We start from the raw sequence: 15,748 nt of genomic DNA, 5'->3' as shown, positions 1-15,748 counted from the left end.
TAAGAAGTCCACAAAGACAAAGCAGGCGAAAAGACAAAATGGAGGAAAAGACGCAGCAGACCAAGAAGAAGAAGAAAAAAATGGAGCGTTCGATCAACGCTTTTTTTTTTTTCCGGAGTGTCCATTTCAAAGTTGTATTTTTTTTACGACGACATCACGTCCATAAAAAGAAGTGGCATTATAAGAATATGTGTCCGGAAAATTGATCAAAAAACTTTCCGTTCTCTCAGTTCCCAGTGAACAAACAAGAGGCTGTCTTTGTTGCACCAAGTCAAAGGCTTGGAAAATTCCGCTGAGTACGATGGGAGGAGACGGGGGTGATCCAAGACTTGCCCAAGCTCGATCCAGGACCAGTCCAAGCCTGAGGCATCTTTTTCTTTTGTGTTAATGTGACCAAAAACAATGTGTGTTTACATACATACCATTCCTTTAGAAACAGCTGTTGTTGTGTAAACAGGGAATATCCAAATAAAAGAGGAGACGTGAACCTTTTTTCATCAGAGCGGGGGTGACACTGTAAGAGGTTACAGGTCGACATGTTTCTCCTCAAATTGAGCAAAATTGAATCCTGTCTCTGTTTATTTCCTTGCTTCTTGTCTGATGTTTGAACCTGACAATATGTACATGAACAAAGACTGACGATTAGTTGGAAAAACAGCCCTGTGCTTTTTATCGTTATTAATATTATTGCTTTTTTTTCTCTCTCTTTTTTCTTATTGTCTTATCCATTTTGGCTTCAGTCACGCCCGCTGGTTGGTGTCAGAAGACAACCGTAAAAAAAACAAAAAAACAACAACATGCATGTCAAGTTAGTCCGGAAAGCTAGAGTGGCGCCGGATGTGCTTGCCGCCAAAAACCGCAAGATTATAGCATGTCATACGCGAAAGATGTTTACATTGCTAACATGCGAACGGATTTAGCGGTTTTGCATGCTTAAAAACTCAGAAAAAAACATCTTTGTAGATAACATACAGTCTTTATACAAGCTAACACTTGTTAGATTAGCTCGCTAACAGTTTTGTGCTAACACCTGTCATGTTAGCCCGCTAACAATTTTGTTCTTACACCTGTCGTGTTAGCTCGGTAAGAATTAGGTGCTTACTTCTGTCATGTTAGCTCGCTAACAGTTAGGTGCTAACACCTGTCATGTTAGCTCGCTAACAGTTAGGTTCTAACACCTGTCATGTTAGCTTGCTAACAGTTAGGTGCTAACACCTGTCATGTTAGGGCCGCTAACAATTTTCTTCTTACACCTGTCGTGTTAGCTCGCTAAGAATTAGGTGCTAACATTTGTCATGTTGTAACGTTTTTATTTATTGTTTTAATTGGTTTTACCGTTTTAAAATCATTTTTAATCATATTTATTTTTATATTGTTTTTATATTTATTTATTTTTTTGTTTTTATTCAGTCATTGGTGGAGCTAAGGATAATATTTGAATATTGTTTTTAACATTTTTGTTGTTTGAATGTGCTATATAAATAAAGTGGATCGGATGTTAGCTCGCTAACAATTTACGTGCTAGCTCACTAACAATTAAGTGCTAACACCTGTCACATTAGTTCGCGAGCAATTATGTGCTAACACTTGTCATGTTAGCGTGCTAACACCTTTCGTGTTAGCTCGCTAACAATTTTGTGCTAACATCTGTCATGTCAGCTCGCTAACAATCAGGTGGTAACTCCTGTCATGTTAGCGTGCCAACAGTTTTGTGCTAACACCTGTCATGTTAGCACGCTAAAAATGTTGTGCTAACACATGTCATGTTAGCAAGCTAACCATTTGGTTTTGACACCTGTCGCGGTAGCTCGCTAACAATTTTGTGCTAACACCTGTCATGTAAGCTTGCTAAATGTTTTGTGCTAACACTTGTCATGTAAGCTCGCTAACAATTTTGTGCTAACATCTGTCACGTTAGCTCGATAAGAATTATGTGCTAACACCCGTCGTGCTAGCACGCTAACAATTTTGTGCTAACACCTGTCATGTTAGCGAGCTAACAATTTTGCGATAACACATGTCATGTTAGCTTGCTGACAGTTATGTTTTAACACCTTTCGCGTTAGCTTGCTAACAATTTTGTGCTAACACCTGACATGCTAGCTCGTTAACAATTCTGTGCTAACATCTGTCATGTTAGCTCCCTAAGAATTTTGCGCTAACACCTGTTTTGTAAGATTGCTAACAATTAGGTGCTAACACCTGACATGCTAGCTCGTTAACAAATTCGTTCTAACACTTGTTGCGTTAGCTTGCTAACAATTATGTGCCAACACCTGTTGTGTAAGATCGCTAGCAATTAGGTGCTAACACCTGACATGCTAGCTCGTTAACAATTTTGTTGTAACACCCGTCGTGTTAGTTCGTTAACAATTCCGCGTTAGCTGGTTAACCATTTTGTGCTGGTATAGTCACGGCCTCTACATTCCTCCGACGTTAGCAACAACGCCCGCCCCGCCCCTTGACTTGTGTGGTGGCTCCCTGCGCTTCCAACAGGAAGTTACCTGGCTGCCAGGGCGAAGGCACAGCTGGGATAAATAACTTTAAATAGGACTTAGTATGTACACTCATAAGTTAGTCACTGGAGGCGGAGCTTGTGCGCACCCGCCTCATTGGCCCCGCACACACCTGTCAATCACACACACTTGTTTGTCCACATGTCACCTGGTGGGACCCAGGACAAGATCCCGGTCCTGATGTGACGTCCATCAAGTGCTGCTGCCTTCACGATTAGTCAGCATTGATCGGTCATGTGACCACTTGATTGACATGTGACCACTTGATTGACATGTGACCACTTGTGCTTTGTGACAGGACTGTAGTGCAAGTTAGATTGTCATAGTGGGGACCACACACACACACACACACACACACACACACACACACAACACACACAGACACACACACAGACACACACACAGACACACACACACACACACACACACACAGACACACACACACAGTGTCCTCAGTGAACAGGAAGTGTCCTCCTGGAGTCATCAGAGGTCAGTGACTTTGTTCTCCACCAGGGCGGCGACCTGCTGCAGTCTGTATGCTAACTGCATCTTCTGACCACTGTTGTCTTCTTCCAGGGACATGATGACCTGTCACATGATGACATCATCATCACACACTCTCTCTCTCTCTCTCTCTCTCTCTCTCTCTCTCTCTCTCTCTCTCTCTCTCTCTCTCTATGTGTCTCTCTGTCTGTGTGTGTGTTCTGTGTGTGTTTGTGTGTTTTTTGTATGTTTGTGTGTGTGTGTGTTTTGCGGTTGTGTGTGTGAGTGTGTGTTTTGTGTGTGTTTTTTATATGTTTGTGCAAGTGTGTTTCTGTGTGTGTGTGTGTGTGTGTATGTTTTGTATGTGTTTTTTGTAGGTTTGTGTGTGTTTTGTAGTTGTGTGTGTGTTTTGTGTGTGTGTATGTTTTGTATGTGTGTTTTTTGTAGGTTTGTGTGTGTTTTGTAGTTGTGTGTGTGTTTTGTGTGTGTGTGTATGTTTTGTATGTGTGTTTTTTGTAGGTTTGTGTGTGTTTTGTAGTTGTGTGTGTGTGTTTTGTGTGTGAGTGTTTTGTGTGTGCGTGTATGTTTTGTGTATGTGTGTGTTTTTTGTATGTTTGTGTGTTCGTGTTTTGTGGTTGTGTGTGTTTTGTGTGTGTGTCTGTTTTGTGTATGTGTGTGTTTTTTGTTTGTGTGTCTTTTGTGTGTGTGTTTTTTGTATGTTTGTGTGTCTGTTTTGTGGATGTGTGTGTTTCATTTTAGTGTGTTTTGTGGGTGTATGTGTTTGTTTTTTTATGTTTGTGTGTTTTGTGTGTGTGTGTTTTGTGGGTGGATGTTTTGTGTGTGTGTTTTGTGTATGTGTTTTGTGGTTGTGTGTGTGTGTTTCATGGGTGTGTGTTTTTGTATGTTTTGTGGGGGTGTGTTTTGTGTGTGTGTGTTTTGTGTATGTGTGTGTGTTTTGTGTGTGTGTGTGTCTTTTGTGTGTGTGTGTTTTTTTTAATGTTTGTGTGTGTGTATTCTGTGAGTGTGTGTTTTGTGTGTGTTTGTGTTTTGTGGGTGTGTTTTGTGTATGTGTGTGTTTTTTGTGTGTGTGTCTTGTGTGTGTGTGGGTTTTGTGGGAGTGTGTAGGTTTTTTGTATGTTTGTGTGTGTGTTTTGTGGTTGTGTGTGTGTGTTTCATGCATGTGTGTTTTGTGAGTGTATTTGTTTTTTATATTTGTGCGTGTGTATTTTGTGGGTGGGTGTTTTGTGTATGTGTGTGTTTTTTGTATGCTTGTGTGTGTGTTTTGTGGTTGTGCGTGTGTATGTGTGTTTTGTGGTTGTGTGTTTTGTGTATGTTTGTGTGTTTTTGTATGTTTGTGTGTTGTGTGTGTTTTGTGTATGTTTGTGTGTGTTTTGTGGGTGTGTGTGTTATGTATGTTTGTGTGTGTGTGTTTTTTGTGTGTATGTGTGTGTGTGTGTTTTGGGGGTGTGGTTTGTGTATGTTTGTGTGTTTTTTGTATGTTTGTGTGTGTTCGTGTGTGTTTTGTGTGTGTGTGCGTGTGTTTTGTGGGTGTGTGAGTGTGTGTGTGTTTTGTGGTTGTGTGTGTGTGTGTGTGTGTTTTGTATTTGTGAGTGTGTGTGTGTTTTGTGGTTGTGTGTGTGTGTGTTACCTGGTCGTAGTATTTGTTGATGTACTTGTAGAGTTCATGAAGTGCGACCAGACTGTTCATCTCGGAGGCAAAACTCTGCACAGACACAAAAGTTCCTTTTTGACCTCGGGGGCCTCAACTTTGCCACTACACGGGGGGCCCGGGTCCCACTCACATACCAACACTGAATCTTGATGTGAATGGCATCCAATAATGATATCTAAGTTACTTACAGTTGACAACCTTGTCCAATGAGATGGAAGCGTGTGTTAATCACAGGAGTTATTATCAAGGCTTTGGTCAGGCGGATTACAGAACTAAATCATCATAAATGCAGAGCTAAGATAAGAACATTCAAACTCAATTAATAATAATTATATTATTATTATTTAATAATTAAAAACATGTAAGTGCAAATGACAATAAAGTCATATTTTATGCTCTTTAGAAACTTCTCCAGACTTTGTGTGAGAGTGTGTCACTACTGCCTCAAGTGGTGGAAAAGTGTATTACAACTGAGTACGGGCAACTTTTGAGGGGTTTTTGTAGGGTTCTAGATCAGTGTTTCTGCACCAAAAAATATTTGAGATCTGTTTCAGTTGTAATGCACTTTTCCACCACTTGTGGCAGTAACCACTTACATTTGAACCCATAAGGTAGCAATTCCCGCTACCTGGGAATCGATACCAGTACTAATTTAACAACACTTTTGTGTGTGTTATAAATATTCATTGTTTGATGATAACATTTATTTTAACATGTGCCATGTAGATATATGGCTGAAAAATTAGTTGAAAAAGTTAGCATGCTAAAGTTAACATTAGCATGTGTCAAAAGCCAAGTTACATGATTCTGAGATGCACGGCTGCAAAATTAGCTTAATAATTTAGCATGCTAACATTAGCATGCTAACAGTTAGAATGTGTCAAGAGCCAAATTATATGACTGAGTTGTTGGCTGCTAGATTAGCTAAAAAAGTTAGCATGCTAATAACAATAGCATCCTAACAGTTAGCATGTGTCAAGTACCAAGTTGTATGACTCTGAGATGTACAGCTGCAAGATTAGCTAAAAAAAGTTAGCTTACTAACATTAACATGCTAACATTTAGCATGTGTCAAGCACCACGTTATATGACTCTGAGATGAGGCTGCAAGATTAGCTAAAAAAGTTAGCATGCTAACTTTTTTTTGCATGCTAACAGTTAGCATATGTCCAGTACCAAGTTATATGACTCAGATGTACAGCTGCAAGATTAGCTGAAAAAGTTAGCATACTAATTTTTTTTAGCAATCTAACAATTTTTTTTAGCATGCTAACAGTTAGCATGTGTCAAGTACCAAGTTATGTGACCCTGAGATGTACAACTGACAAAATTGCTTAAAAAGTTAGCTTGCTAACATTAACATGCTAACATTCAGCATGTGTCAAGCACCACGTTATATGACTCTGAGATGAGGCTGCAAGATTAGCTAAAAAAGTTAGCATGCTAACTTTTTTTTTTTTTTTAGCATGCTAACAGTTAGCATGTGTCAAGTACCAAGTTATATGACTCTGATGTACGGCTGCAAGATTAGCTGAAAAAGTTAAAATGGTAATTTTGGCAGCATGCTAATGTTTTTTTTTAGCATGCTAACAGTTAGCATGTGTCAAGCGCCACGTTATATGACTCTGAGATGAGGCTGCAAGTTTAGCTAAAAACAAGTTAGCATGTTAATGTAATTAGCATGCTAACTTTTTTTTCCATGCTAACAGTTAGCATATGTCAAGTACCAAGGTATATGACTTTGAGGAAAAGAAGGGCGGCAAACTTAGCCCAAAAAGTTCAGCTAATGACCTAAGATGCTAACAGAGTAAAAGAAACATACAAAAGTGCTATAGGGGCACATGGTGTGGAACACATGGTGTGGTATGGCACATGGTATGGAACACATAGTATGGTATGGCACATGGTGTGGAACAGTCGGAATGTTCTAGTAACAGATGACAGTTTGGTTGCACTAACCCCTGACAGCTCGGTCAGAGTGGAGTTCATCTCCTGGTAGCATCCAGACGCGGCACTGTGGATGTCACTGTAGTACCTACACACACACACACACACACACACACACACACACACACACACACACACACACACACACACACACACACACACACACACACACACACACACACACACACACACACACACACACACACACACGTGTCTCCATGGTAATTGTGCTACGGTTGACGTCTGGCCTTAGTCACTACACAGCACGTTTCCATGGCAACTCACCTCTCCACCAGCTGTTTGTAGCGAGGGATTTCCCTGGCGTAGAGGAGCTTGTTGACCGGAGAGTCCTGATTGGACAGAGGGCGGTCACACACACACACACACACACACACACACACACACACACACACACACACACACACACACACACACACACATCTTGTAGTGAAAAAGGTTACAATTTCACAAGAAAAACTTTTGTCAGTATTATAATAAAAGTCGTCATTTTACTCAACGCAAGTCAAAATGTTACAAGAAAAGCTGAACATTTGTGCAATTTTATGATACAATATTATGATACAATATTATGATATAATATTATGATACAATTTTATGATACAATATTATGATACAATATTATGATAAAAGTTGGAATTGGACTCAATAACAGTCGCAGTTTTACAAGAAAAGCTTCAAATGTTGGCAATTTTGTGAAAAGAGTCCTCATTTTACTCCACAAAAGTCACAGTTGTATTTGTTTTGTGTGTTATTTGTATGTTTGTGCATGTGTGTGTGTTTTTTGCTTGTGTGTGTGTGTTTTGTGTGTACGTGTGTTTTATGGGTGTGTGTGTGTTTGTGTGTTTTGTGTGTGTTTTGAGGTTTTGTGTGTTTTGTGTGCATGTGTGTTTGTGGGTGTCTTTTGTGTGTGTGTGTGTGTTTTGTGGGGGTGTGTTTTGCATGGGTTTTGTGTGTGTGTGTGTTTTGTGGGTGTTTTGTGCTGTTGTGTACGTGTGTTTTGTGGGTGTGTTTGTATGTTTTGTGTGTGTTTTGTGGTAGTGTGTGTGTTTTGTGTGCATGTGTGTTTTGTGGGTGCATGTGTTTTGTGTGTGTGTGTGTTTTTTGTATGTTTGTGTGTGCGTGTGTGTTTGTGGGTGTCTTTTGTGGGTGTGCGTGTGTTCTGTGTGCACGTGTGTTTGTGTGTTTTGTGTGTGTGTTTTTTGGGTGCGTTGGTGTTTTTTGTATGTTTGCGCATGTGTGTGTGTTTCGTGTTTGTGTGTGTGTGTGTGTTTCGTGGGGGTGTGTTTTGCGTGTGTGTGTGTTTTGTGGGTGTGTGTGTGTGTTTTGTGCTTGTGTGTGTTTTGTGTGTGTTTTGTGTGTTTATGTGTGTTTTGTGTGTGTGTGTGTTTTTTGTATGTTTGTGCATGTGTGTGTTACGTGTTTGTGTGTGTGTTTTGTGTGTGTGTTTTGTGGGGGTGTGTTTTGCGTGGGTTTTGTGTGTGTGTGTGTGTTTTGTGGGTGTATGTGTTTTTTGTATGTTTGTGCGTGTGTGTTTTGTGTTTGTGTGTGTTTTGTGTGCATGTGTGTTTGTGGGTGTCTTTTGTGGGTGTGTGGGTTTTGTGGGGGTGTGTTTTGCGTGTGTGTGTTTCGTGGGTCTGTGTGGGTGTTTTGTGCTTGTGTGTGTGTTTTGTGTGTATGTATGTGTGTTTTGTGGGTGTGTGTGTTTGTGTGTTTTGTGTGTGTTTTGTGGTTGTGTGTGTCTGTGTTTTGTGTGCATGTGTGTTTTGTATGTGTGTTTTGTGGTGTGTGTGCGTGTGTTTTTTGTGCATGTGTGTTTTGTGGTTGTGTGCGTGTGTTTTGTGCATGTGTGTTTTGTGGGGGTGTGTGTTTTGTGTGTGTTTTGTGGTTGTGTGTGTGTTTTGTGTGCATGTGTGTTTGTGGGTGCGTGTGTTTTGCGTGTGTGTTTTGTAGGGGTGTGTGTTTTGTGTGTGTTTTGTGGTTGTGTGTGTGTTTTGTGTGCATGTGTGTTTGTGGGTGCGTGTGTTTTGCGTGTGTTTTGTGTGTGTTTTGTGTGTGTGTGGGTGTTTTTTGTATGTTTGTGTAAGTGTGTGTGTTTTGTGTTTGTGTGTGTGTTTTGTGTGTGCATGTGTTTTGTGTGTGTGTTTTGTGGGGGGGTGTTTTGCATGGGTTTGTGTCACAATTTCATAAGAAAACTTAAAAATGTTGGCAATATTATAATAATAATCAGAATTTTACTTGGCAAAATGACGACAAGTCATCATTTTATTAAAAAAAATGTCAATTGTCACAAGAACAACAAAAAAATGGGCAATATTGTGATAAAAGTCAGAATTTTATATGACAAATGTCACCATTTTGCAGTAAAAAGTAAGAATTTTACATTAAAAAAGTAATAATTTTAAGAGAAAATATTGCATTACAGAAACAGAAAGAATATGAGGAATTGTTCCCAATTTTATAAGAAAAAAGTCGACACATTGTGAGAAAAAGACTGCTTTTAATTAATTTGAATTTTTTTAAACTATTTTGTGTGTAATTAGTTTTGAATCTTCATTATTTACTACAGGTTATTACAGTATGTCTCTATATACATATCTATTTAATTGTTTTAATTAATTTTGGCCAAAGGGGACGCATTTCAATGTCTTACCCACACTTGTTATTTCATATGTTGACCAGAGGGGGAGCACTTTTAAAAGTGACACACAGTCAATGTGGAAAATCCCTCCTGTTTGGGACCACCCTCATTTTGATAGATGTCACCACCAGGGGTGCTAATGAGACATTCTCTATTAGATGCAATGTTATTGGGACCATGATTTATGTCATCACTGGTTCACACACACACACACACACACACACACACACACACACACACACACACACACACACACACACACACACACACCAGCCACTTACCCGTCCCACTTTGTGCTCGGAGGTGGTGCAGGAGTCGATGAAGGTCTGGGCGATGACGGACAGGACGGCGTCGATGCTGTCTGAGACCTGCACGTCCAACACGAACTGAGGGTTCTTCAGGATGTTGACCCAGAACCTGAGAGGGAGACTGGCACAGGAGGACACACCCGTCACGGACACGCCCCCTCGGCGGTCAGGTCAGCTCTCACCTGTTGGTCTTCCAGATGTGGACGGTCTCCGGGTCGTCAATGCCGTGTTTCTCCGCCATGTCGTCCAGGAAGTCGAAGAAGAACCTGACGGCGATGGGAGGAGGACGCTTGGTGCTCAGGATGGCCACGAACACATCGTCCACAAACTTCTGCAGGGTCCCCTTCACACAGACAGACAGGTGGACATGAGGACTGATGCCTTCAAGGACAGTCTGGTCATTTCAATATCACTGTGTGAAGTCAGTAGTTTAGTCGGTAAATATCATCGCGTTTACTAGTGTTACCTTCATGGTCAGCAGATTAGTCGGTAAATATCATCGCGTTTACTAGTGTTACCTTCATGGTCAGTAGTTTAGTCGGTAAATATCATCGCGTTTACTAGTGTTACCTTCATGGTCAGCAGTTTAGTCGGTAAATATCATCGCGTTTACTAGTGTTACCTTCATGGTCAGTAGTTTAGTCGGTAAATATCACCACGTTTACTAGTGTTACCTTCATGGTCAGTAGTTTAGTCGGTAAATATCATCGCGTTTACTAGTGTTACCTTCATGGTCAGTAGTTTAGTCAGTAAATATCACCACGTTTACTCGTGTTACCTTCATGGTCAGTAGTTTAGTCGGTAAATATCATCACGTTTACTAGTGTTACCTTCATGGTCAGCAGTTTAGTCGGTAAATATCATCACGTTTACTAGTGTTACCTTCATGGTCAGTAGTTTAGTCGGTAAACATCATCGCGTTTACTTGTGTTACCTTCATGGTCAGTTGTTTAGTCTGTAAATATCATCGCGTTTACTAGTGTTACCTTCATGGTCAGCAGTTTAGTCGGTAAATATCACATTTACTAGTGTTACCTTCTTGGTCAGTAGTTTAGTCGATAAATATCACATTTACTTGTGTTACCTTCATGGTCAGTAGTTTAGTCGGTAAATATCATCACATTTGTAGTGCTACCTTCATGGTCAGCAGTTTAGTCTGTAAATATCACATTTACTAGTGTTACCTTCATGGTCAGTAGTTTAGTCAGTAAATATCACATTTACTAGTGTTACCTTCATGGTCAGTAGTTTAGTTGGTAAATATCACATTTACTAGTGTTACCTTCATGGTCAGTAGTTTAGTCGGTAAATATCATCACGTTTACTAGTGTTACCTTCATGGTCAGCAGTTTAGTCGGTAAATATTACATTTACTAGTATTACCTTCATGGTCAGTAGTTTAGTCAGTAAATATCCCATTTACTAGTGTTACCTTCATGGTCAGCAGTTTAGTCTGTAAATATCAAATTTTCTAGTGTTACCTCCTGGTCAGTAGTTTAGTCAGTAAATATCACATTTACTAGTGTTACCTTCATGGTCAGTAGTTTAGTCGGTAAATATCATCATGTTTACTAGTGTTACCTTCATGGTCAGTAGTTTAGTCGGTAAACATCATCGCGTTTACTTGTGTTACCTTCATGGTCAGCAGTTTAGTCGGTAAATATCACATTTACTAGTGTTACCTTCATGGTCAGTAGTTTAGTCTGTAAATATCACATTTACTAGTGTTACCTTCATGGTCAGTAGTTTAGTCGATAAATATCACATTTACTAGTGTTACCTTCATGGTCAGTAGTTTAGTCGGTAAATATCATCACATTTCTAGTGCTACCTTCATGGTCAGCAGTTTAGTCTGTAAATATCACATTTACTAGTGTTACCTTCCTGGTCAGTAGTTTAGTCAGTAAATATCACATTTACTAGTGTTACCTTCATGGTCAGTAGTTTAGTTGGTAAATATCACATTTACTAGTGTTACCTTCATGGTCAGTAGTTTAGTCGGTAAATATCATCATGTTTACTAGTGTTACCTTCATGGTCAGCAGTTTAGTCGGTAAATATCACATTTACTAGTATTACCTTCATGGTCAGTAGCTTAGTCAGTAAATATCACATTTACTAGTGTTACCTTCATGGTCAGCAGTTTAGTCTGTAAATATCACATTTTCTAGTGTTACCTCCTGGTCAGTAGTTTAGTCAGTAAATATCACATTTACTAGTGTTACCTTCATGGTCAGTAGTTTAGTCGGTAAATATCATCACGTTTACTAGTGTTACCTTCATGGTCAGTAGCTTAGTCAGTAAATATCACATTTACTAGTGTTACCTTCATGGTCAGCAGTTTAGTCTGTAAATATCACATTTTCTAGTGTTACCTCCTGGTCAGTAGTTTAGTCAGTAAATATCACATTTACTAGTGTTACCTTCATGGTCAGTAGTTTAGTCGGTAAATATCATCACGTTTACTAGTGTTACCTTCATGGTCAGCAGTTTAGTCGGTAAATATCACATTTACTAGTATTACCTTCATGGTCAGTAGCTTAGTCAGTAAATATCACATTTACTAGTGTTACCTTCATGGTCAGCAGTTTAGTCTGTAAATATCACATTTTCTAGTGTTACCTCCTGGTCAGTAGTTTAGTCAGTAAATATCACATTTACTAGTGTTACCTTCATGGTCAGTAGTTTAGTCGGTAAATATCATCACATTTCTAGTGCTACCTTCATGGTCAGCAGTTTAGTCTGTAAATATCACATTTACTAGTGTTACCTTCATGGTCAGTAGTTTAGTCAATAAATATCCTCACGTTTACACGTGTTACCTTCATGGTCAGCAGTTTAGTCGGTAAATATCCTCATGTTTACTAGTGTTACCTTCATGGTCAGTAGTTTAGTTGGTAAATATCACCGCGTTTGCTAGTGTTACCTTCATGGTCAGCAGTTTAGTCGGTAAATATCATCACGTTCGCAAGTGTTACCTTCATGGTCAGCAGTTTAGTCGGTAAATATCATCGCGTTTACTAGTGTTACCTTCATGGTCAGTAGTTTAGTCGGTAAATATCATCGCGTTTATTAGTGTTACCTTCATGGTCAGCAGTTTAGTCGGTAAATATCATCGCGTTTACTAGTGTTACCTTCATGGTCAGTAGTTTAGTCTGTAAATATCACCGTGTTTACTAGTGTTACCTTCATGGTCAGTAGTTTAGTCAGTAAATATCACCGCGTTTACTAGTGTTACCTTCATGGTCAGTAGTTTAGTCGGTAAATATCACCGCGTTTACTAGTGTTACCTTCATGGTCAGTAGTTTAGTCAGTAGATCACATAGTTTCTACTAATGCTACCTTCATGGACAGTAGTTTAGTCAGTAAATCACATTGTTTCTACTGGTGTTACCTTCATGGACAGCAGTCTGGTCAGGTAAATCTCAGGTATTGCTTTGGCTCGCTCCCTCTCCCTCATGCTGCTCTTCCTGTGTTTGGGGATGTCGGGGTCTTCGCTGCTCTTCACCAGATGCCAAAGTCGAAGCCCCTCCTCTTCTTCGCTCTCCAGCATCGGCGTTTCTACGGAGACGAGAGGAGGCTCTTCTTAATGTTTCCACATCTCCCAGGTTCTCAGGGTTCTAGAGGGAGGCGAGGGTCCTACTTTCTCCAGTCTGGAACACCTGGTTGACTCGAGCGCCGCTGGAACTCTGCGACCGCGCGACGAGAGCGACTGTGGCGCCGTCTGGAACCTGAAGAAGCCGAGGACGAGGTCAGGTGGAGCAGGACTACTAGGGGGCGGGGGTGAGGGTGCCTACCTTGTAGTGCTGCAGCGTGTTGAGTCGTTTCCAGCGGCCTTGAACCACGGCTGTGACGTCGTCGTCCGACAGCGTCAGGTGACCCGCCTGACCCGAACGCCACTCTGCCCGTCAAACCCAGAACCGCGGTCAGAACCGATCTGAACTACAAGCCACAGGCGAGACGAGCGTTTACCTAAGTCCAAGGTGTCCGCCGCCGGTCTCTGAGAGAACGCCGCTCCTCTGTAGACCTGGTCCAGGATCTTGTCCTTCACCTACACACAGCACACAGTCTAAGGACAGGACAGGACAGGTGAGGGGGCGAGAGAGAGAGACGGGTACCTGTGTAATGGTGTCCATGTCCAGCACTTTGACGGGACACGGTTGGACTTCAGCTCCGTTCTTCACCAGGACTGTCAAAGTCTGAGCACACACACACTTAATACCACACACCGCGCACTCTCATAACGTGTGTGTCGCCATGGTTACCACGGCACAGTAGTCGATGTCCTCACGGAGCAAGTGGCTGTCGTTGAGCGTCCTCTTGGCCTTTCCCGTCACCGCGTCCACCGGGCCTTTGTCCACCTGGTACTTGATGGCCCGGTAGAGCATGTAGAGGGGCTCGCCCGCCACCTCCTGCACGGGGGACACAGAGACGCGTCAGACGGGACACGGGGACTCCGAGAGTCAGACAGACATGAACCTTGAGGTAGGAGTAGAGGCAGATGGACATCCAGTTGGTCAACATCTTCTCCACCACCGTCTCTGTCCTGAAACCACAACGGAAGACAGAGGTCAAACTGGGTTTGGGACAATGGCCCTACCAAAATCCTGGCACATAATAAAACCACACTCATTTTGCGCTGCCTTGGACTCTGTTTTTGCTTGTGATGTGTTTCTCTGGTTGCCTATGCGGGTGAGTGGGGTCGTTCCTCCATTTTGGCAGACAGACTGCACAGGATTGGCTCTAAAGCGGTTTTCTAATTACCTGTCCGACAGAACCTGCGGCATCCAGTTTGCTGGGTCCTCCCTGTTTTGAAGGGTGTACATCAGGGTTCCACAAAAGGTCCGTCGTTGTTTTCCCATCCAGTGTTTCCCACACATTCATTTATTTGTGGCGGCCCGCCACGAAATAATTACGTCCGCCACAATTTTTTATTTTTTTTCTTTATTTATTTTTTGTCCTGTCCAGCTTCTCAGGCAAATCATATAGTTGATGTAGATGCCCATATAGGCTGTTCAGATTTACTTTACAAAAGAGAAGTGTAGGATACTTCTCTTGTTGCCTTATTTGTATTTGACCACTACTGTTTTCTGTTTATTTGTTACTGACTGTGGCAGGACACCTCTGCCTCTGTTTCACTTTATGTTGCTGGTAAATAATATGGTTGTAGTAGTAGGCTAAAGTTAAATTATTTAGTATGCACTAATTAAAGGGGCAGAGCTTTAAGAGACATTTTAGCTTTTATATTTTATAAGATATTTTTTTTGTAAGAACCACAATTAATAAATATATTTCACTGAATAACTTATTGTTCAAATCTGTATATAAATATGTACATAAAGTGTTGTAATTATATTGTAAAATGGATGGATGGATGGATGGATGATTGGACGTTTAAAACAAAACTGTTATTATTAATTAGTAAGTATACATTTTTTGAGCCTTTTTAGAGAAAATCATATCATTGTAGTAAATTATGCAAAATACTCGATGATGTCATGGTGACCACGCCCATAGCCACGCCCCCACCGCCACAGGTATCTCTAAGGGAGAGCCACGCCACCCGGCGGAGGAAACTCATTTCGGCCGCTTGTACCCGGGATCTTGTCCTTTTGGCGATAACCCAAACCCTTTGACCATAGGTGAGGATGGGAACGTAGCTCGAGTGGTAAATTGAGAGCTTTGCCTTCCGGCTCAGCTCCTTCCTCACCACAACGTATCGATACAGCGTCCGCATTACTGAAGACGCCGCACCGATCCGCCTGTCGATCTCACCATCCACTCTTCCCTCACTCGTGAACAAGACTCCCAGGTACTCTGAGATGTACAGCTGAAACATTATCTAAAAAAGTTAGCTTGCTAACATTAGCATGCTAACCGTTAAAATGTGTCAAGTACCACGTTATATGACTCTGAGAAGTACGGCTGCAAAATTAGCTAAAAAAGTTAGCATGCTACATGTGTCAATGACCAAGTTACATGACTCTGAGATGTACGGCTGTAAAACTAGCTAAAAAAGTTAGCATGCTAATGTTAACATTAGCATGTGCCAACGACCAAGTTATATGACTCTGAAATGTACAGCTGAAAATTTTTCCAAACAACTTAGCTTGCTAACATTAGCATGCTAACAGTTAAAATGTGTCAAGTACCACGTTATATG

At 41.0% G+C, this 15,748-nt stretch overlaps 1 protein-coding gene across 3 annotated transcripts in view; it reads right to left on the bottom strand.

The window, feature by feature from the left end:
* Positions 1–15,748, bottom strand: part of plxnb3 (plexin B3) — a 135,334-nt gene that overhangs the window by 499 nt on the left and 119,087 nt on the right. For all 3 annotated transcript variants that reach the window (XM_062052640.1, XM_062052641.1, XM_062052643.1), the window contains 13 exons: positions 14,065–14,131; positions 13,851–13,997; positions 13,704–13,784; positions 13,558–13,636; positions 13,383–13,486; positions 13,229–13,316; positions 12,980–13,146; positions 9,768–9,928; positions 9,559–9,706; positions 6,904–6,968; positions 6,631–6,706; positions 4,648–4,722; positions 1–3,104 (listed from right to left, as the gene is read on the bottom strand). The exon at positions 1–3,104 is cut by the window's left edge. In XM_062052640.1, coding sequence (XP_061908624.1) covers positions 3,000–3,104; positions 4,648–4,722; positions 6,631–6,706; positions 6,904–6,968; positions 9,559–9,706; positions 9,768–9,928; positions 12,980–13,146; positions 13,229–13,316; positions 13,383–13,486; positions 13,558–13,636; positions 13,704–13,784; positions 13,851–13,997; positions 14,065–14,131 — 1,363 coding nt within the window. In that variant the 3' untranslated portion in view covers positions 1–2,999. The remainder of the gene's footprint in view (positions 3,105–4,647; positions 4,723–6,630; positions 6,707–6,903; positions 6,969–9,558; positions 9,707–9,767; positions 9,929–12,979; positions 13,147–13,228; positions 13,317–13,382; positions 13,487–13,557; positions 13,637–13,703; positions 13,785–13,850; positions 13,998–14,064; positions 14,132–15,748) is intronic.

The sequence above is a fragment of the Entelurus aequoreus genome, linkage group LG07 (genome assembly GCF_033978785.1).
Source record: "Entelurus aequoreus isolate RoL-2023_Sb linkage group LG07, RoL_Eaeq_v1.1, whole genome shotgun sequence".
In the NCBI taxonomy this organism is placed as follows: Eukaryota; Metazoa; Chordata; class Actinopteri; order Syngnathiformes; family Syngnathidae; genus Entelurus; species Entelurus aequoreus.
This window is presented reverse-complemented; position numbering and strand designations above follow the sequence as displayed.